Source organism: Catharus ustulatus, chromosome 2 (genome assembly GCF_009819885.2).
Source record: "Catharus ustulatus isolate bCatUst1 chromosome 2, bCatUst1.pri.v2, whole genome shotgun sequence".
Lineage (NCBI taxonomy): Eukaryota > Metazoa > Chordata > Aves > Passeriformes > Turdidae > Catharus > Catharus ustulatus.
Genome location: NC_046222.1, coordinates 29,321,595 through 29,341,924, shown reverse-complemented (window position 1 = coordinate 29,341,924; position 20,330 = coordinate 29,321,595). Strand labels below are relative to the sequence as shown.

General features: G+C 44.8%; 1 protein-coding gene across 1 annotated transcript; it reads right to left on the bottom strand.

Annotated features, from left to right (window-relative positions):
* Positions 1–205: 205 nt before the first annotated feature.
* Positions 206–20,211, bottom strand: FBXO40 (F-box protein 40). Its single transcript, XM_033086995.1, has 6 exons — positions 20,207–20,211; positions 19,764–19,902; positions 16,511–16,648; positions 9,102–10,997; positions 8,092–8,574; positions 206–5,244 (listed from the first exon to the last, which is right to left on the bottom strand). The coding sequence occupies exons 1-5, from the start codon at positions 20,209–20,211 to the stop codon at positions 8,377–8,379; spliced, it is 2,376 nt and encodes a 791-aa protein (XP_032942886.1). The 3' UTR covers positions 206–5,244; positions 8,092–8,376.
* Between the last annotated feature and the right edge of the window lie 119 nt (positions 20,212–20,330).

The window sequence follows — 20,330 nt, the reverse complement described above, 5'->3', positions numbered from 1 at the left end:
CGCAACTTTGTACACTATATAAGGTGCACTGGACTATAAGGCGCACTTCGAGGTTCGGGGGAAAATTTTAATCAAAAGGGTGTGCTTTATAGTCGTGAAATTACTGTAAAATTCAGTAAGACCCAAGCAATGCAAAACATTACCTCATGCTGCCTACCACCAGAAATGAGTCTCCAGCTCATCTACTCCCCTCCTCTCCCTGCAGGATCCTGGGATATCCGGACCTTCATCTCTCTTAAGCAGCAGTGCAGGGGAGAGACAGATGATCTTTGCATCTCGACCACGAGGGAAGAGGGTCAGCATTTTAAACTCCCACCTGCTCTTCTCCTGAGCACAGTGAAGATGTCAGTGATGAAGATGATAGCAGCAATAACATCCTGCACTTGCCCTTGGGATCTCCCTTGCTCTGCAGAGGAAGAGAAGGCTCAGTGATGTGCTGCCTGGAGCAGCCAAGTAGCCAGCAAGTTGTCAGAGCTAAATAACTGTGCTCCCCAGCAGCTGGCCGTGTGCGTGCTCTTGTCAGGCACACACATGTGACAGGAAAGAAAGCGAGCCAAACCCACACAGACTCAGAGCCAGTTGTACTGGTGGCACTGATGTGTCATAACTTGTTAAACTGCAGGTATGTCTTGCTTTTCCCTGCTGGGTCAGACAGAGACAGGAGCAATCTGACATCAGCCAGGAGAGTGTGAACCCCAACAGCTCCAACAGAGGGAAGCATTTTTTGCTATATTTCTCTAGTAGCATCAGCTCCAGCTGAACTCCTTGGGGAATGGCTTTCTTGTGCCTGTCCACTTGGGTCCAGCCCACTTGCTACAGACTTTTGTTCTGTTGCTTCACCTTCAGTCATAAAATCTCTTTTCCCCTGAAGGAAATGACAGGTTTCCTCCCTCAGCAACCTCAGGTAGTCAAATAAAAGCCGAAGAAGTGAAGAGGTTTTGATCTCCATTGTGAGTAGATGATGTGTGAGGAGATCTGGGCAGGGCAGGATGAAGAACTTGTCCCTCTGCTCCTGACACCTACCTGGTGCCGTGAGATGGTCACTCACGGAGATGGGCTCTGCCAGGGCACAGCTGTAGGTGGCTGGTGCCTGCGTTGGGACTGAGCTGATACTGAGGCGGGAGGTGATGCTGGCGATGCTGTCTCAGCTTTGCCAGTGGCTGGAGAAATGTGTGTTTGGAATGTTGTGGCAGATCGGATTAGTCCTCACATCTCTCTTGAATGATGCCACTGCTGGAAGAGCATGAACTCTTGGAAATTATGGAGAAGGTAAACAGGGAATTGATTTACTGATAGCACAGTACAAAAGTCTGTCCACGAGGGAAAGAAGATGGATGAGCAGTCTGTGACGATGGATGCTGGGAGAGGTGGTATGAGGGTACAGGGCTGTTTCAGTGCCTGAGCACAGGGGACTCCTGTTTCCCTCAGGCACTTCCTCGCTGGCCAAACACAGCTGGGTGATTTCTGAGCCTGGTGCTGTGGGACGGACACACAAACAAATGCTACATCACTTGTCTCCCAGGCTCAGTCCTTGCAGCCAAGTGGTGGGTCCCCACTTCCTAGCAGCTTTGATACATCCCCGTGGATCTTTGGCCACCTGGTCAGCTGTAGTCAGCAATGTTCATTCCTTTACTGCAGGTGGTTTTTTCTGAGCAGCAGGGCAATGCTGACCCTGCTGGAGAGCCACAAAGTGACCATGAGCCAGGATGTAAGGCAAGGCCCTCACCAGCCTGCTGAAAGCTGTGTGTGGGGATCTCAGAGCCCACCTCCTCTCCATCCTAGACCATATACAGCAGGGATTCTCTGTGGGGGATGGATACTGACTGTCAGTGGATCCCTCTCATCCTGTACCTCTGGAAGCGCATTCACCTTTAGGAGGTGACACTGGGTGACATTCACTACAGGGGTGGGAGTGCAGGAGAAGCCCCACAGTGGCTACCAGGATACTTCACTTTGACAAAGCTACAGGAAAAGAAACTCTGCATTTAAGCCTATTAACTCTTCCCACACCAAGCTTGGGAGCCTGGACACAGCAGGGAAATGAGTCGAGGAGCCCCTCCCAACCTGCAGTGTTTGAAAGCAGTCAAAGCAGTCACTTCTCTGCATATTTGCTTTTTAAACTGCTTTTTGTGAAAGGCTTGGAGGCTGAAGTGTGGTTTTGTTTTATCGGTTTTTTTTTTTTTTTAAAAAACCTTCTTCAGTCTGGAAAGGAGATGGCTGCTCTGCAGTGGCATGAGCCAGCTCCAGCTCCCCCTTAGTCCAGTGGGAGTGTAGTGCCACCAGCAGCTGCCAATTCAGCCCTGGCTTTGCAGGAAGAAACGTCAAACTGCGAGAAAGTAAATGGATGAGCTCTGATGGTGTTTAAGTACTGCCTTTTCTCTGTCTTTCAAACACATGGAGAGAAGTTGGCTGCTTTTCTGCTGGTCTGTTTCCTCACAGTAACAGAACTCACCCTTGCTGTGGCCAGCTAAAATCATGGATGCACACCTGCAGGAAAGCATGATAACTCCCAGCCACAGCTCGGGGCTCTGGATTCAGACTTACCCTTTGCATCTCAGTCCGATCCTCACTCACCAGTTCAGTCCTGCTTGGAAAAGCCTCACAAGGAATATTAACTCTTCCTGGAGAAGCTATGCTTAGGAGCCATGAGCTGTAAAAACGGGCCAGCTGCTCTGCCAGGTGCTCCCACTACCTCTCCAGGGTAAGATCACACACCTACCAGCACACCCTGTGAGTCCTCTGCCAGTCTGAGATGCACTCACCTCTGCTCCTCTGGCCCTACGGGTTATTATCCAACATTACCAACGCTCTCAGAGGGCGCTCATATATTCCAACAAAGCACAGCTTTACCATGAGGCATCGAGTTCAAGAGAGCCATTCAGTGGTGCTACAGTATCTGTTTTCCTACTCAGAGAGATGAAAACCTGTTAAAATCACTATGTGAATGGCAGATAAGTAGGTATCAGTGAGCAGAGGTCTAGACATCGAGGGGAAAGATACGCTCATTGAGATGAGAGAAGCAGCAACAGACAATAGCAGAAGCCAAGGGACCATCTAGTTCAGCTGAGGGAAGCAGGTGAGGCCAGAGTGGAAGATGCCAGTTTTCTGCTGGGAATCTCAGACAATGCTGTGGAATCCAAGAAGTGATGCTGGGAGGAGACCTCCAGAGGTCTCCAGTCCACATCTGACTCAGTCCAGGTCACCATAATTTTGTCAAACCAAAATCTGGAAACCCTCCAAGATACTCAGAAAGGTACTGCCACCTTTCTGGGGATCTGTTTCCAGTGCTGCTTTTTTACCCTTCCAGTAAAAAAGTCGTTCCTGAAGTTCAGCCTGAACCCACCAAGTTTCAGCTTGTTGCCTCTGCTTCTTGTTACATCACCTGCTGCTCTTGAGAAGACCTTGGCTCCATTATCTCTGTAACCACCTTCTAGATATTGGTAGGAAACTATATAGGGTGTAAACTAAATATCATAAAGTACAGGAACATGGTAGCATAATAACAGTACATCCCAAGTATTAAAAATTCTGCTGTTCAGGACTGGTAGAAAGGAAAATAAAACCAGTTCATTATATCATGTGTATGATGTTACAGGTTGTTTATATGGAGCTCAGAAAGCTAAAAGAGGCTTTCCTCTGGTGCAGTTCAGTGTCTGCCATGAACTGCTCGAGTTCATGCCTGGATATATAGGGATAGAGCAAATATTAAAAGAGATAAACCCCAGTAAGGATTCTGCTGCTATGGTGAAAATAACTTCAAAGTTATGGACCAGTGAATCATCTTTTATCATCATAGTGGGCCTCAGGCCTATAATTCTTAGCACGACATGACAAATTCCTTCACCAAACCATCACTGAAACCTACCAAAAAGATTTGTTAGTTGCAAATAGCAATTAAGTCATAGAGCAGGTTGGCCATCAAAAATAAATTTGGAGTGCGTGACCATAATTTCCTTACATATAAATTCGGTGGGAATATAAATAAGAACAAGTTTGCACCGCATATGGATGTTTTGTTTCAAAAGAAATTAAACCCAAGGAATTTGAGACTCTTTAGTGTGGACTGCAGTGGTAAGGAAACTGTATGTGAAAGATGCTCAGAATTTCTGAGAGAGACCTGGAACAGAATTTCTGTACAGTGTCTCTGGAACATGCAAAGCAAAGAAGCAAAAGCCCCTCTGTAGCTACTTGGATGAGCACCACAAACAGAAAGGTAAGGAGAAAACTTTTCTTCATACATTTGCAGATACAATGTAACATCAATCTGGAAAATGGATTTTTAAAAGAAGAGATAGTTTTTCATTGAAGTAAATAATTTAATCAGGAAGGAAAAAATGCTGTACAAGAAGATGGGGTCAAACCTAAAAATATTTGTTAAAATTAAATACATATAAAACACACATAAATAGAAGTCTTCGATCGGGAAAATGATAGTGAAGAGCAGAGCAGTGGACAGGACCATAATGAATGTGAGGGTACAGGAACTGCCACACCTGATTTGAAGGCAAAACATACATTAATGTGATGAAGCAATAAATACAAGATAAGAACCTGAATCTGAATGGATCTTTTTATACCACAATGATTTTTATTCTTAAGAATGCAACAAGGAGTTACAGAGTTTTGCAAAATAACAGGCACTGTCAGATAAACTTGACCTTATCTGTGGCTCACTCAGTTTTGGGAGTTGGAGGTCCATCAAAAAAAATCCTTCCTTCAACCCAGACTTATGATACATGTCAGTAGGTCACTTGCCCTTTCACCTCTTAAAAATTATCATCTGCCCCATGTTGCTGTATAGCACTAATTGGAATTTCCAGAATCTTTCTCAAGGAAATGCTTTTATACAGAAAACATCTGGTTTTGGCAGCACATCCCAAATCCTTTCATTCCTGTGCTCTTTTACCTGTCTCCTCTTGCCTCTCCTCACACCACCTACAAAGAGGCAGGATTCTCTATCCAAACCCATTACTTTTCTGTTTCCTGTATTCTCGTGTCATAGTATTTTCCCCTGCTCTGACTTTTCTGATTTCCATGATGCCTTCAATTTCACTTCCACTTTCCACTGAGAGGAAAAACTGCAAGACACATCAGCCTGGAGTGTGCGGAGTATTGCTCTTTGCACTTCACAGGACTTGTGGACAGCACAAACAAGATCAGTCATGAAGATCCAGACTATGAGGGCTGGACTGAGAGCAACCTCAATGCTCTTCTGGAATAGGATCCTCTTTTCCAGTTCAGACTCTGCCAAAACAATAGACTATTTTGAAAAATACCAAATGATCAGTCTCTTCTGATCAAATTCCTCAAGTTGAAATTTAGCCAAAGCTTTCTTGGCCAATTACAAACTTAAACCAGGAGCTTAGGACTTGCTGAACCCAAATCAAAGCCTCTCACCTTTTAGATAGGCCAGCATTGTGCTTATCAAGACACACAGTGCAAGAAAATTCAGTTCTTCCAGCTCCTAAATCTTCTGTTGACTCTGCTAATGGGCGAGGACCATCAACACTGAGCTAGCTTGGCATAACCCTTAGATTAGATAAAATCACATCTGACACCAGCCCACAGCTCTCCGCTCCTGGTAAGGGTGGGATGAAGTGAGAAGCAGCTCCCTGCTGACATTGACCAGGTGGGTATGCAGAAATGGAAGAGTGATTTGTCCTTCCTTGTACAGGTTTGCTTCTCCCAGACCAGGTTAGCTAGAGTAACCTGAAAATTTTGGCTGTGGATTTTCAGCTTTCACTGGATGTGCTGAAGGTTACTTAATCAAATTACAGTTTACTGAAATACACCTATACATTCACAGGAGCAAATCTGTTTCTCTATGAATGAACACTCTGTGTCTCTCCAGCATGCCCTGTAGAAGAGAAACGATCCAATGGATGTTCTATGCACACCCTGGCTGATCCCAAGAGGTAGAGGTTGCAGTATTCCTAACTCTGACCTGCACCATCAACATCGTATTTCCAAAGGCAGCATCCCCCTAAAGTCTGACTCAGGCATCAGACATCATCCATCTCCTGTGGAGGGAAGAAGTGGAATCTATTGTAATAAGGCTGGAACTGAAGTCATGTCATCTCCAGGAGCTGGGAGTGACAAGAACAAAATCCTCTGGAACTGACAGAAGGCAGTCAGGAGCAGAATAGCAGCGGTGCTGGTGACACTGGCACTAAAGGTAAAATGAGCCAAATTCACACCTAACATATGCCAAAATTTCAGGGCAGCCACAGCACTTTACAGCAGCTAAGTAGCTGATCATGTGAGAGATTATTCACAGGCTGAAATTTTTCATGGTCTCCTACCAGCCTTGAACACCGACTTACTCTGAGACCTTATTATTTAAGCAACATTTTTTTTCCACCCTCCCCAAGTTATCCATAAAAGTATGGACCCAACGTAGATTCTGGCACCCAATTTTTGGACATGCACTTGCAGATACTATGGTCTGCAGCTAGAGTTGGTGCTCAGCATCTTTCAATATCAGATACATGACAAGTGAAGTATGAGGCCCTGATAGAGAGACCTAGGAATTCTAGGTCTCTTAGGAATTCCTAGAGACCTAGGGAGGTCTAGGAATTCTAGCTGTATGTTTTCACATCTGTCAACTTTGCTGGGTAAAACAAGGAGATAATTTTTGGGCAGCTCATATGGAATATTTTGAGGACAGGTGAGTATTTGTAAGCAGCTTTAAAGGATGGACAGTTTGTTTTTGTGCAGTGGCTTAAGCCTCAGGATGAAGGGTCAGAGTATCTGATTCTAACTGCTCCTGGCCCAGCTTAGGTTCACCATGTTAATTTTCTTCAATTTCCTCTTCATAAACCTGGGATTCTACTTGTGTTTTGGGCAGGATACCTGTGCAGAAAAGTTTTTGAGACTTCCCAGAAAGGATCTCTAGGGGCAGAAAAAATGCTGATTTTCCTGCTCCCCAGGACCATCCCACTGCCCTCACAGCTCAAACTGTATGCTCCTGAGGGTGTGTGTCTGGAGACGAAATAAATCTTCATAGGGACTACTTAAGCTGCAAGTGTAGATAAGGCTGAGTTGCAGTCAGGGTGGTCACCATGCAATTCACACCTTTGATTACCAAGCACTTAGCTCAGCTCTGGGTAAGAGAGGGCTCCTTCTTGCACGGCCACCTCATGCCAGATCTGCACTGAGGTTGAGGATGGCAAGTGTGGCACATACCCTTATGCCTGAGCTGGTTTGCACCTGGCCAGCCCAGGTGAGAAGAGCAGTGGTCCAGGCCAGCAAATATCCCAGCTCTCATCAAGGTTGTCCTGCCCCAGACAGAGAGATGAAAGCAAGACCTCAGTCCTGAGCTCACATTTCTGGCTATGAGCTTAAAAAAGAAAGGGGGAGAGTCAGCAGCACCCTGTGGCTGTGCAGTGGTTAGAAACTGTCCTAGGCCGACAAATAAATTTATTACAGAGGACCCCACCACCACATTTCTGACTAGCACCACTGAAATGGGTTCAAATAGTGTAATAAGACAGACACTGCTGATAACATGCCTGTTTTCTCTAATCTGTTGCCTCAGCAAGCCTGTTATGGTTTAAGTTAGTGTATTTATTAAAAGATAAACCAAATCCTAATCCCTTTCGTGCTCTGTAAAAAAACATCCTATGCTCCAGCCCATTTAACTGAAGCAAACATTTTCCATTCTGTTACTGAATGGGTTACTGAATTACTTTTGTTTTATAGAAAAGAAAATGATTTCTTTGACATTCTGTTTTCAGTTGCTTACAATTAGAATTTGCAATTTACAACTGCAAAGCTGAGTTGGTAAGGCATTTTAAAAATTACTTAAAATATTCTTTCATGTTTTTCATGAATTTTCAGTTAAAACACAGAAAGTTTTACCTTAACATATAAAAAGTCAATTGAATCTCTAAAATTGTTTGCTACTCGGTTACTTCTAATGAAGAGTAAGTTTGTCTGCTTTTGTTTGGTTTGAATGCTCCCATGAACTCAGCTTTAGGCTTGCACTCAACTAAGTGCGCCTGCCTTAGTCAGGGTCCTAAATGATGGTCTGTGGCTGCGAATTCCCAGGTTCTCACTGGAGTTCTAATTAATTAGTGCAATTCAGCCTACCTTCAAGGATGTAAAAATGCTGTTTTCAAATATGATCCTCATTGCTTTCTTCAAGATGCTGTATTAAACCGGGAACAAAAACATAAACAAAAAGCATGTGATGTTAGTAAGCAGTGGTTGAAGTTTTAACAAATTAATGCAGGAAAAAAATGCAGAGGTTTCAAACACAGCTGGGGAGAAGCCAATTTTGTATGTCCAAAGGAGAGTTGGAAGCAACAATCTTTACATCTGAATCCTCATCTCAAGACCCCTGGAGGAAAGCATGGCAGAGGGGAAGCAAGTTGTTCAGACTCTGAGCTTGAAAGTAGAGACCAAAGTCTTTTGAGTCTGCTCCCGAGATTCGCTCATGCCCGTCAGCAGCACGGGGTCCATCCTGTGCTCCGCCTGGTAGAAGGGACAATTCCTCAGGTGCTCCGACATGCTCGGGACGTCGCTGTGCTGCCAGTTGTGAACTCTGGAGAACAGGCTGCTGAACTGCCAGATCTAATGCAAGAGAGGGGACAGAAATTGGAGAGAGGAAACGAGGATTTTAAATACCTGTCTATGCTTACAATGGATGTGCATTACTTAATCTGGACACTCTAATGAACTTCTGATGGTGCAGAGCTGGCATAGCAAGCAAAAATGGGGTCTGTATTGTTATGTACCTCATACTTGCTGGTTTTGCTGCTTTAGTTATCACCTGTCATTTTTAATGGGGATGGTGACACTTAAATATCAGGAATTCTTAGCCCTCAATGCCTAGAAATGGTGCTTATGCAAAAGAGTTACCAAAGATGAGCTCGGACAGGGACTTTCAGCTAGTCAGAAAATGTCTAGTTACACCTTAATTCTTTTGCTAGATGTACTGCACTCTACAGCCCTGGCCCCTGACAGCAAACCCCCGTGCAAATTCATAACCTCATGAACCTTCCCTGCATTTGGACATTTATATGCAGCTTTTCCTGTCATTCCCATGTTTTATCTGAAGAGAATTCATTACTCATTTTCCCAGTGTCACGGTCACTTGCCTTTTTGCGAGCTCTCCAAGAAGTACCACCATGGGAATATCTTTTTTTCTCCCAGATGAGCAGGACCATTCCCCTCTCTTGAAGAAGAGTGGCACAGATGTCCCTCATGAGCACTGACACTTGTGATAGCTGAGACAAACTGAAGCTGTCCAGGAATCCTGCAATGTACTTGAGCACTTCTACTGGGAGGCTGCTCAGCAAGTCCTTTTTTCTCCCTCGACTATCCACTGTGGAATTGCACTTGCCCGTTTCAGCAAGAAGGGTGTCCACCTCTGGCTTAATAGCAAATGTCTTGAGAGGCTTGCTGTAAATAACCTTGGCCTTAAGTCCCTCGGGGCAGAAGTGATTTTGGACAAAAGGACATCCCAAGTAGGCCAGTGGGCACCGATGCTGGAACCATCCATCCAGGCATGACTGGATATCAGCATGCACATTCTTGAAGTGGGATGGGAACTCATCCCTCCTAAAGAAATGGCTGCAAGTGAATGTGAAAGCTGAACTGTTTTTGTTGTGTCTTCTGGTTACACATTCAGTGTAGAGCTCCATGTGCAATTCTGGTGGGCTGTTTTCATCCAGAATATCTGCTAGAACTGCACTGGAAGAGAAAGGCTCCAAAGGAAAATTGTATGTCTGTGTTGCAAAATCCACAAAGAGTCCATCAATACCTCTTGCTTCAGAGATCTCATGGCCTTTCAGCTCTTTTTCCAGAGCACACAGCAGTGTGGCTTTAACTATGTTTGTCTTAGGTAGTTCTTCTACATTGATTCCTAGTTCTGAGGTATCCACTGACTTGTCTGAAGTTGGCATCTTGTGACCCAGTGCATCTCCTAGTCGTGCTCTTTTGCCACAGTAACTAACTGGCACTTTGAAAGTATAGACAGTCTTTACCTCCTGGGCTTCCAATTTCCCATAGACAAAGTCTTTTTCTCTAGGAGTGCAAGCAGCCATCTGGCCAAAGCGGATGAGCATTCCTCCATGATGTACCAAATACATGTTGTAATCAGCTACACTGACTTCCTTCTTCAGCCTCTCCAGGACCCCTTCTTGCCAGGGAGCCAGTCCATTCAGTGCTCTACTTGGTGTAACTTGTTCAGACTTTTGGCTCTTTCCCTCTTCTGCACCCTCAGGTCCTTCCTTTGCCTTCCCTGTAGAGCTGGCAGCATGAGAGGCTGCTGCTGTTTTCTTGGTAGCCTCCTCTGTCTTTTGTCCTGTGCTGGTTGCCGAGCCTGTTACCTGGCAAGCCAGAAGCTCTTTGCTGAAAATGTTCTCCCAAGTTTTGTAACTCCCCAGATCCATTCCCTCTTTGTCCTTTGCCAAATCTTCCCGCTCACGCTGGCTGAGCTCAGACTGGTCATTGCCCTCTTGGGAACCACAGGCAGCTCCTCCCACAGCACCTGCTTCCCCACCCATGGCTTGATCCATGAGTTCTTCCAGTTCATCCTTTTTCCTCCATTCTGGAAATAATTCAGCTATTTTCAAAGTCCTGAAAAGTATCTTCTGGTCTCTGAGTGCCAAAGCTGTGTCCAGACATTCTTCATTCAAGGTCTCTTTCATAATATTCTTGTGCAGAGTTGTGTCTGAATCCACATTTGGCCAGCGATTCCACTCCATTGAGCAGCAGACAACACTGGCTGGACAGACCTGGAGGTGCTTCCCCAGCTTAAAGCGGGCCATAGAGAAAGGGCAGCCATAGGCTGAGTTGAGACAGGACACCTGCTCCAAGGGACAGAGTAATTTGTGTTCCTCCACCTTGCACATGTGGAAGGTGGCCCCGCAGTGGAGGGGGCAGCTGATCACCATGCAGGACATGGACACCTCAATGGGTGTGCGGCAGTGCCGGCTGTAACATCGCTCACAGTGCCTGTGTTGCCCAGGGGGAGCTTTCTGGGCCTGGTGCTGTGTATGGCAAAGACAAGAAGATAAGAGTCATTGTCTGAAGGAATGAGGATGGCCACAGACCCTCCATGCCTACACTTGGTTTCCACACATGAGGTGCTCACATGCACTTCTAGTGGGAATGAGGCTGTGAGAAAGTGACTGCCAGCTCCATACAGTCACCTACAGAACTAGAGGCTGCTCCATCATGACTTGGAGCTACTTCCCTGGACGCCTTCAACTGGTATCAGTAACTTGGACCATAGAAGACCTGCTGCAAATAGAAACCTCCCAACTTTTGACTTCCTGCTCCTTCCTATTGAAGCTGCATTCCAGCCTGGTTCTGGAATCACTGTGAATCTTTGTGGAAAGAAAAAAGCTGATGATAAGGAGGAACTCGAGTTTTGTTTTCAAACAGGACCCAGGGTGCTTTTCTTTTTTATGTGAAAATAGGAAAACAATTTTGACAAATCTTCCCCTCACACATTTCATGCGGTAGGAACTATCATAGGCCCAATGGGCTCTCACTTGGCTCTGAGAAAATACAGATATTGCTAGTAAAATAATTTAGACTTTGTTTTATTTTTCCAGGGTTAAAGAAAACACAGTAGTGTTTACCTTAGATGTGTTTTCTTTTGCAAACCTAGAGTTAAGTGAGCTAGCCCTGAGGAATAGTGTGCTGCAGAGGAAGTGGGCTCATGCCATGGGGGAAGAGATTCTATGTGAAAAGCTTCCTTTCCCTTTCTTGAAGGTCTTCTCTTCACTTCGTGTCTTTCACACCTTTATACCCTGGCAGTGGAAGTCGTGAACAACACTGGAGAAGGAAAGACATCTGGGAAAGGCAGTGCTTGTGAGTCCCTGCACTAAATACCAACACTCACATTTGAAAATTTGATGTGCATTAATTGCACATTTGTTCCATCTTTTGCAATTTCCAATGCTGATCAATACCTGCTTACACCTCCTAATGAATCAACCCCATTCCCTCTCCGCCTTGCAGAGTAAAGGAACAAACTCTTGGTGGTCCCTTTACTCAGAGACAAACTTACACTCTCAAGTATAAGGCTCAGGTACCTTTGCAGGGAAAGAGCTCAAGACAGCAATGCAGAAAATAAAACTTTGTGACTTTCCATTATAACATCCCTGCCTTGCCTTGGGAAGCACTGGCTTCTGCACAGAGGTGACACTAGGGTGCTGGCCAGGGTGGCCTCAGCCACACCAAGCACTTAAATACATGTGGTTTGGGGCGGCACTGTCCTGCTTTAGGCTGTTTAGTTGCATCTACTTTTATGCAGCTCAGAGAAGCAGGAGATACAGATGGATTTATTTCACATTGGCAGCATCCTTGCTGCTCTCATTCTTGTAGCATTTTGCTGCAAACATAATTTCTAAAAATAGTCCCAGCCATGACTTGCATAAGGTCAGAGGAAGGCTGGGTACATTACACTGCAATAAAAACACGACCGTGTGAACAATACTTTCCACTGCAAAAGTAACTCATGGAGAGAAATAGTTGAAAAAATCCCCCCTACATTAGAGGGATAGGCCTTATTGTTCTCCAAAACACAGAAAAGGACTGATGGCAAAGTTTCTGGAGAGAAGCCTGCAGCCTGCTTTCATGCTGTTGTATACTGAAATAAATCCCATCCAAATCATGTGTAAAGAAAGAAAATAAATGCTTTGTTTATGAAAAGTGACCATATCATAGCATTCAAATGCAGAATCAGTCTTCCTAGTTATGCAGGCATTTTTTAGTTTAGTTAAATCTAATCTCTAACTTGTATATGCTGCTCTTTTCAGCAAAAGGTATCTACTCTTCTCATTGTCAAATCTGTGAACACAGAGGACAGGAAGAATGAACAGAGAGTTTCTTTCTGATATTTATCAGGGTTTGAATGCTTCTTCTATTCTGACATGCCAGTAATCAGGAGCTCTGTATTTTAATTGATAATTTAGTTGGCCCTGTGGTTTAGTTGATGGTATTATTGCAAGTACACAAACTACAAACTCAAAACACTCAGCAGAAAGTTCACAAATTTTGCCTCAGTAGGTTTGATACATAACATCCAGAGCAGGTGACACACAGATAAGTCAGGAGACAAAACATTTCTCTTAACTCATACACTTCTCGATTCTCTGCAACTTGCGAAATTTCTCAAGGTCTGGGTTAGGAAACAACAACAACTACAACAACAAAAAAACAAACCAGAAATTATTTCTTCAATCACATTCAAGCTACTGTGTAAAGAAGGAATGCACATTACAGTCCACAGTCTGTCCACTTTGGTAAATCTTTATTTTCAGACCTTTATGACAGCAAATCAAGTAAGGTTTAAAAATATACAGCTGCTATTTTAACAGCAGCTATGTCTGTGTCTGGAGCGGACCTGTTCAGTGATAATAACTTACAGTTTATAAACCAATTAAAATTTATTTTCAGGAGACATATATTTAATTAATTTGCAGTCAATAAGCCAAAATAGGACAAGCGTTTTCTCATTTGGCATGTGACTGACCATTTGACATACTAAGGTTGTACATTGTAACCGAGTTCTTTGCACAGAATCAAGGGACACCTCCCTGTTTGAAGAAACATCAAAAAGGGCCACCAAAAACCCAAACAATGACCCTAAAGAGTGCCTCTGAGATGAGATTGCAAATGAACATAACACAGTCTTTCTAAATTTTGCAACATGATAACAAGCTCCTAAAAAATCTTGTGAAAATTCACATCGAAGTGCTGGAGCCAAGAATGCTGAAGTTATATATAATATTACAACAGAAGGAATGTGAATACTTTTGGTGAAGTGTATAGGGCAGATAGGCAATGTTTTCTATTTCTTTTAACCCTTGTTACCTAGTATATAATGTTTATCTCATCTTTATCACACGGAAATCTTGAGGGGAACACAGCTATTAATTTTCTTACAATATATAAGAATTTTCATGTCAGTATATTTACTATCTTAGATCTGATCATGTTCACAATAATGAATTTATCTTTGCAGTACTAGAGGAGCACTTGAGATTGAAAAATACCACTGTTTCTATTTGGCAGATTTAGAATTAAAGTTTAGAAAGATGAAAATATATAAAATAAAATATGGTATTTTATACAAATGTGTAAATGCCAAGCAAAAATGCCAAGCATAGAGATGCTCAGGTTCTTATGTTTCACTTGTGATTGCATGCTTCCTGCACAAAAACCCTGGCAGAGCCACATGTAGAATCAGTAAGTTTGATAGAACCAAGTAAGTCATCTTTAACTAGTGATTTTCTTTTCCCTTCATGCACTGCATTTTCTCAATCACTACTTGCTTAACAGTCTTGTCAAGAAATCAAGTTTCGGCCTCCTTTTGCTAAAACAGATATTTTTATTTCTTAGAGGTGAAGACAAAATCACTATGCCATTGGAAACCATACTGTACTGCATTTGTACATGAATCCCAGGAGCTCTTAAGTGCTCTCCTTAGACACAAAATAAAAAGCAAATCCAAGAATGCCACCACCTGGAATCACTCTAAACAAGTCAAACTTCACACCTCGACATCCACAGCAGGGACAGCTACAGCTTGAGTGACCCCCTTGGCACTCAGCACGTTGGGTCACTGTCCTTCATAGCACTCCTTCTCTGCAGTTGCCACTTGGACTGACCTTGTAAATACAAGATGACAGCTAAACTTTAAATGAGGCAGGCAATGAGTTTGGTATGGCTCAGGGTAGGTGGAAAGAGACAATTAAAGGTGTAGATGAAATCTTAATCAATAACACTAATAGTGAGCATAAGCAAGATCTACTTTTGAGGTGACCTTGAACAAGTTCACATGGATTTTACAGGGGCACTGTGATTCCAGGGCAATCCTGGTGAACTTCAAACTCTTAATATAAGACATGAGGAGTAAGATTTTCTGTGAAACAACTGACTTAGATAAGCCAAACAATGGAAGGATGAACCTGTGACAATTAGGGACCTACTGCCTGTATTTCCTACCTGAGGATCATCTGGATGACCTGTGGTGTTTCATGGCAATAAACACTATTTCAGAGTTACTGAACAGGTTGGAACTGCTTTACACTTGAAAAAATAAATCCACAGTATAGTGCATCAGTTGCGCAAGGACTTCAATCCATGCTCCTTGCCTTTCTTCCAGAGCATGCCTGTTGCTCAGGTTCTCAGAACAGCACATCAGCTTCTCTACAGCTTCCTACACCTGACATGCAGGACCATGGAGATCAAGAGAAGTTGTTCCACCATCAGGCTCCCCCTTGCCTGGAAAATCTGTGCTGCACAGAGGCAGTAAAGCGATACTAAAATTTGTTCATGCAATTTCTGTCTCGTGAAATGCACTAAAAGTTGTTGTAGGAGGAACAGGGAAACTTCAGAGTAGTGAGGCACAAGTAACACAGGGCACTACTGGTGGGAACCCCACTCTGCACTCCCCAGTAAAAGATCTGGATCAGCAATGTTTTTTGCTCCTCCGTACCTGGTGCAATGTAGCCACAGCTCATCTGAGAAAAACCTACCCAAAAGTTCCAGAGGTCCCCTGAGCTGGTGGCATTGTGCAGCATAGCTTAACATCAGCATCTTGTGCTGGGCATGTTGGGGAGTATTATGAGAGACTGCTGGTCCTCAGACATGTCAGGGTTCCCTGTGCTGTCCTTGGTAGACACAGTCAAGCAAACTTTCACTTTGCATTGGTAACTAGGAAATGGGTTCGATCTTGGTTTGAGTTCAAAAAACAGCTTTGAAATAATAGGTCCAGTTTCATTGCAGTTTAATGGAAAAAAAAAAGGAGGGAGGGTAATGGTCCAAACTATGTTTTTTTCTCTGTGGGCTCAGGTTCTATTTTATGCTCTGGTAACAATCTCATTAACATACTTTTCTGAAAGGTGCCCAGTGTAAAGAATCTCAGAGCTATTAGTTAAGATCTAAGTCATACAATAAAAATAAAAGAGATTCATTAATAAAAATTGCTGAGCAGTCACAAGACTAAATGGTGCAGTAGTAGCTTTAACTCTTGTAATTCTTACTTCATCATTCATTCAGTCTAGATTGCCAACATAAAGTTTGTAGTCTCAATCTACAAAATGCATTTAAGTATAAGCACTTTTGCCATGAGATTGCTCTTGCCTCTCCTCTGACCCTTACTATATCTCCTTGTCTTCTCTGAGTTTCCTGAAAATAACAGAAATTGAATTTTTGATTTATCATCTGATCTGCTGCTGATGCTTCCATCTTACAATCAGCATGTTAGTTTTTAAAAATCTTGCATACAGTGTTGCAAACTACAGCTAATTCACTGAATATATTATGGATGGGTTTTTTTTGGAGTAGTATGTCCCCGAATTGCTCACAGTTACCAGCTGCGTCTGTTTTAGAGTGTCATTTAAGACATCTCATGATTATTCTACTTCATCTTAATTACTAAGGCTGTTTTGAAGATGTCTTGATTTTCACAGCTTGCTACAGTAACCATTACATTGCATCAACAGTTTGTCCAAAAAAGACTCCAACTGTATTTACAAAGACTTACCTTGATCATAGAGTCCCTGCGCACGTACCAAACACTTCTCTCTTGGTTGTGCTCAGCTGGGCTGAACTGAGGTGGGTGAGGGAGAGCTGCAAGCAAAGAAAGAGAAGAGAACAGAAGGACACGGAGCAAGCCCAGGCAGAAACATCAAGTAGTTTTGGGATGTTAAAAATAAAACCTGTGCATGTGACCATGTAGCTCAGTTTACAGAGCTGTCTCTTCCACTGTATTTGTTAACTCTGTCACTCCTAGAAGTGATACTTTGCAGACAGGTGGAGAGGCTGAACCAATAGTACTCCCTGCCCTCTCCATGAGAGGAAAAGATCAAACCCCTTCCTCAACCCTGTATCAGCTCCCTGCTGCTCTCTGATGGAGGCTTGCCCTTTAGAATTCAACTCGCCTTGGTGTTCACACCAGTTTGTGGTTTCTGCAGTTGGAATTGTCACCCAGCTCCCACTGACACTGGATGCAGCAGCTGGCACAGACAGCAATGGTGGTTTTCTGATCTCTCCAGGTGAGGTGGACATAAAGAAAGTAGAAATTGCCCAGACTTGAGCACCTGGGCAAAGGTGCCTGACCTACTCCTGGGGACCCCCAGGAGACTTCCAAGCTTCAATCCCTCCACTGCACAATGAAAACATCCCACCAGCCACCAAGAGTAAGCCTGAGGGTACAGCTCACAGTACCTCAGCCAAACCTGGGGAAGCAAAGGAAAGCAGTCATGTTTTACTGCAGGCATGGACCCATTAAAGCATTTCACAGTGACTTCCATGGTGAGCACTTCATACTGATGGTGAGTATGGACAGATCATCCACTCCAGTGAGGTTCAGAGGTGCAGATGGGGCAGGCATTGCTTCTCCCTGGTGGGTGCTCACCCCATCTGGCTGCAGACATCCCTCATGACCCTGCTGCTGCTTGCTGCCACCTCTCACCGCCTCAGAAACACAGAATAACCCTTTTGGCTGGGGTGGCTTTGAGACCCTGAATCATGATGAACCTGTTACTTTACCTTATCTTTCTCTTTCCCTATCTGTGAGTCCCCAGTGACTCTCATGGCTTGAAACAGTGCAGGCAACTGTTTTCATTTTTAGGGCTGAACAAAATGTCAGTGGGTGACAACTGAGGCTCGCTGGTGCCAATTGCAATTTAGTAGAGCTAAATATGGTCAGCAGTCTGGCTCCACGGCCTTTTTTAGAAAGGGCTATATTATTGTGATACTGTTTTCTGGCATCCCATTGCACTGGGGAAAACAAGAGCCAGGGGTATTATGCATAAGCTCAAATTTACCCAATTAAAGTGTGATGGCTGATCTGTTTACTCTGTCCACTTCCACTCTTCCTCCCCCAATTCAGGGTCATTCATCAGCCTTCAGTGTAGCTGTCATCTTTTCAGGCTGTGTTTAAAAACATGCTGAGGGTGTGCTTTACTTTTGCATGAAGAAAAATTCTTCTAAAAATTGTGTATTGGTTTAAGAGTAAATTCCCTCCAGCTGAATTAACTCATATTACAAAAACACTCAAGGCTTCAGAAATTGTCAGAAATGAAGCCACCTTCTGTCCTAATTTTAACAGCACCTGATGTCAGCCTGGTCTCAGATATCTCTGCTTTCATACAGTTGGAACTCAGGTGGTGCTTTTTTGCTGTTTCCATGCCTTGCTCAGTGACCACACAGACCCAGACAGCTTGGGCCTGCCTCTCTCTCTCTGGTATGCTGCCTCACAGCCTCATCCCACACACGACCCCAAGTTTTGCAAATCCTTGCCTGCAGGTGATGACTGTGATCAAAAAAAGGTGTCATCTGTGGTGGGCGTTAAGGGCAGGTTATCACAAGATATACAGAATGAAGTTGGTTCACCATGCCTGAAAATGTGTACTTCGTGAGGAGAAGGGAGCAGAAGAACAGAGAGACAGGAAATAGGAATTCATTCTTGTACATACATTGCATTAGCTCAACTGCATCTGAAACCAGATTTTTATGAAAATCAGGGGAACCTGAAGATCTCTGCTGCCACCCACAACTGTGCTAATTTGATTCAAAGTATATCAGGAATGCCAACCAATACTGTAACTAGACTTCCTGCTGCATTACAGATGTGCTTAGGTAGGGTACAAGAAACATTAAATCCCTGAAAGAAAAACAGAACTGTTGTTTATTTCTTTATTTTTTTTTTGTGCAAATGCTTTGGGAGAAAGTTGTTGCCTGTCTGCTTTAATCTATCTTGTCTCAATTCAATGGGCAGAAATGCTGTGCTTCAATATGAAGCCCGACAAAATATACCAATGCATACATGTACACAAATATATGTATCTATTGATGTGGCAAAATTGTCTGAGAACTGGTAGCCTGAGAGAGGTGAAGCTGCTGCAGCCCCATGCTCATTTCCAAGCGATAGCCAGAGTTTGTATTCCCAATAGGCACACGCACAAATTCACACATACACATAGACACGGATTACACATCCAGCCACACAGCGCACTCCCACACAGCACTGGCAGCCTCATCCCACACCCTGCTCCAGCTGAGCAGGATGGAGGTGCACTAGTGAGTGTCTGTGTATATCTGTGTATTTACAGAGGTGTTTACACACATGTACAGTGTGTCTCCTTGCAGCAGCTGTGCTCAGGCAGTGCCCAGTAGCTGCCCCTCAATCCCAACCTCTCCAGCCCCCCAGCAGCCAACTCCCTGTGGTGCTCTGGCCACAAGTTCCTCACCCAAGGCAAAGTGCAAAAGGAGTTTAATGAGAAGACAGGAAGAGCTGCACTGATCAGGTGCAGGACATGGACAAACCATCACAAACCATTTACATGTGATTGCTCTTTTTTATTCCTGTATGCTATATTTGTTTCTCTGTGTCCCCTAGATCACCCCTGGTTCCTGCCCTAATCCCTCCCTAAAGAGTCCTGTGCAATCCCCAAAATGCTCTACCCCTGCATCCCATCCTGTGTACCACACCCCTGAACACAGCTACACCCCAATCCTAAAGGTGCTCTGAGGCTGAGGCTCCCCTGGGATGGAGCTGGACAGGGTGTTACTTTCTTTGAGTCCCTGTTTTGGGCTCCCATCTGCCATTGTGCCCCTCAAAATGGGCTTTTAGTGGGTGATGGCTCCTGGGATGGGCCTGGAAGCAGCCTGGTGGGCACTGCTTGGGCTCTCCCTCCTGCCACCATCACCCTGTACTCCTCTGTGGGTGTGCAGGCCTGCTTGTGCCACACAATCTAATGTACGTGTCTGTCGTATCATACACCGTGGCTGACCATCAGCTGTGGTGGCCCTTCGTGCTGACACTCCGGCCCGCGGCCGCCGGTGTGCCCGTGGCACAGTGAAATGGCTTCGCTGCTTGCTGCACCCGCAGTGACGCGGTCTGCGGTGACACCAGTGCCACCGCTACGGCACCTGCATTAATTAAAGTGGAACTATCAACCCGCTGCGCTATCCTGGCCCGTAATAGCCTCGGGAGCATCCCTGACCCTTTGAGCGCTTCCCGACACGGAGCTCCCTGGCGGCGGCGCTAGCGGGCGGCGCGCAGGGGCCTAACACCGCCGTGACATTGGCGGCTACTGCGCCATCACCATCACCGCCTCCGTGACCCGGCACACGACTCCCCTCAGACCGGGAAAAGACGCGGCACTTCCTCCCCGCTCCCTAAAACCTCTCGGGGGCGGCGCCGCCGCCCGTCGTACTATAACTCCCGGCGTACCCCATGGCGGGAGAGGAGCACCCGCGCGGGGGCGTGCGCTGCTTGCCGGGAGCCGTAGTCTTTCCTTCGGGGCGGCGCCGTCCTGAGGAGGGCGCCGCCGCCGACAGCCGCTTTCGCCGGAAGA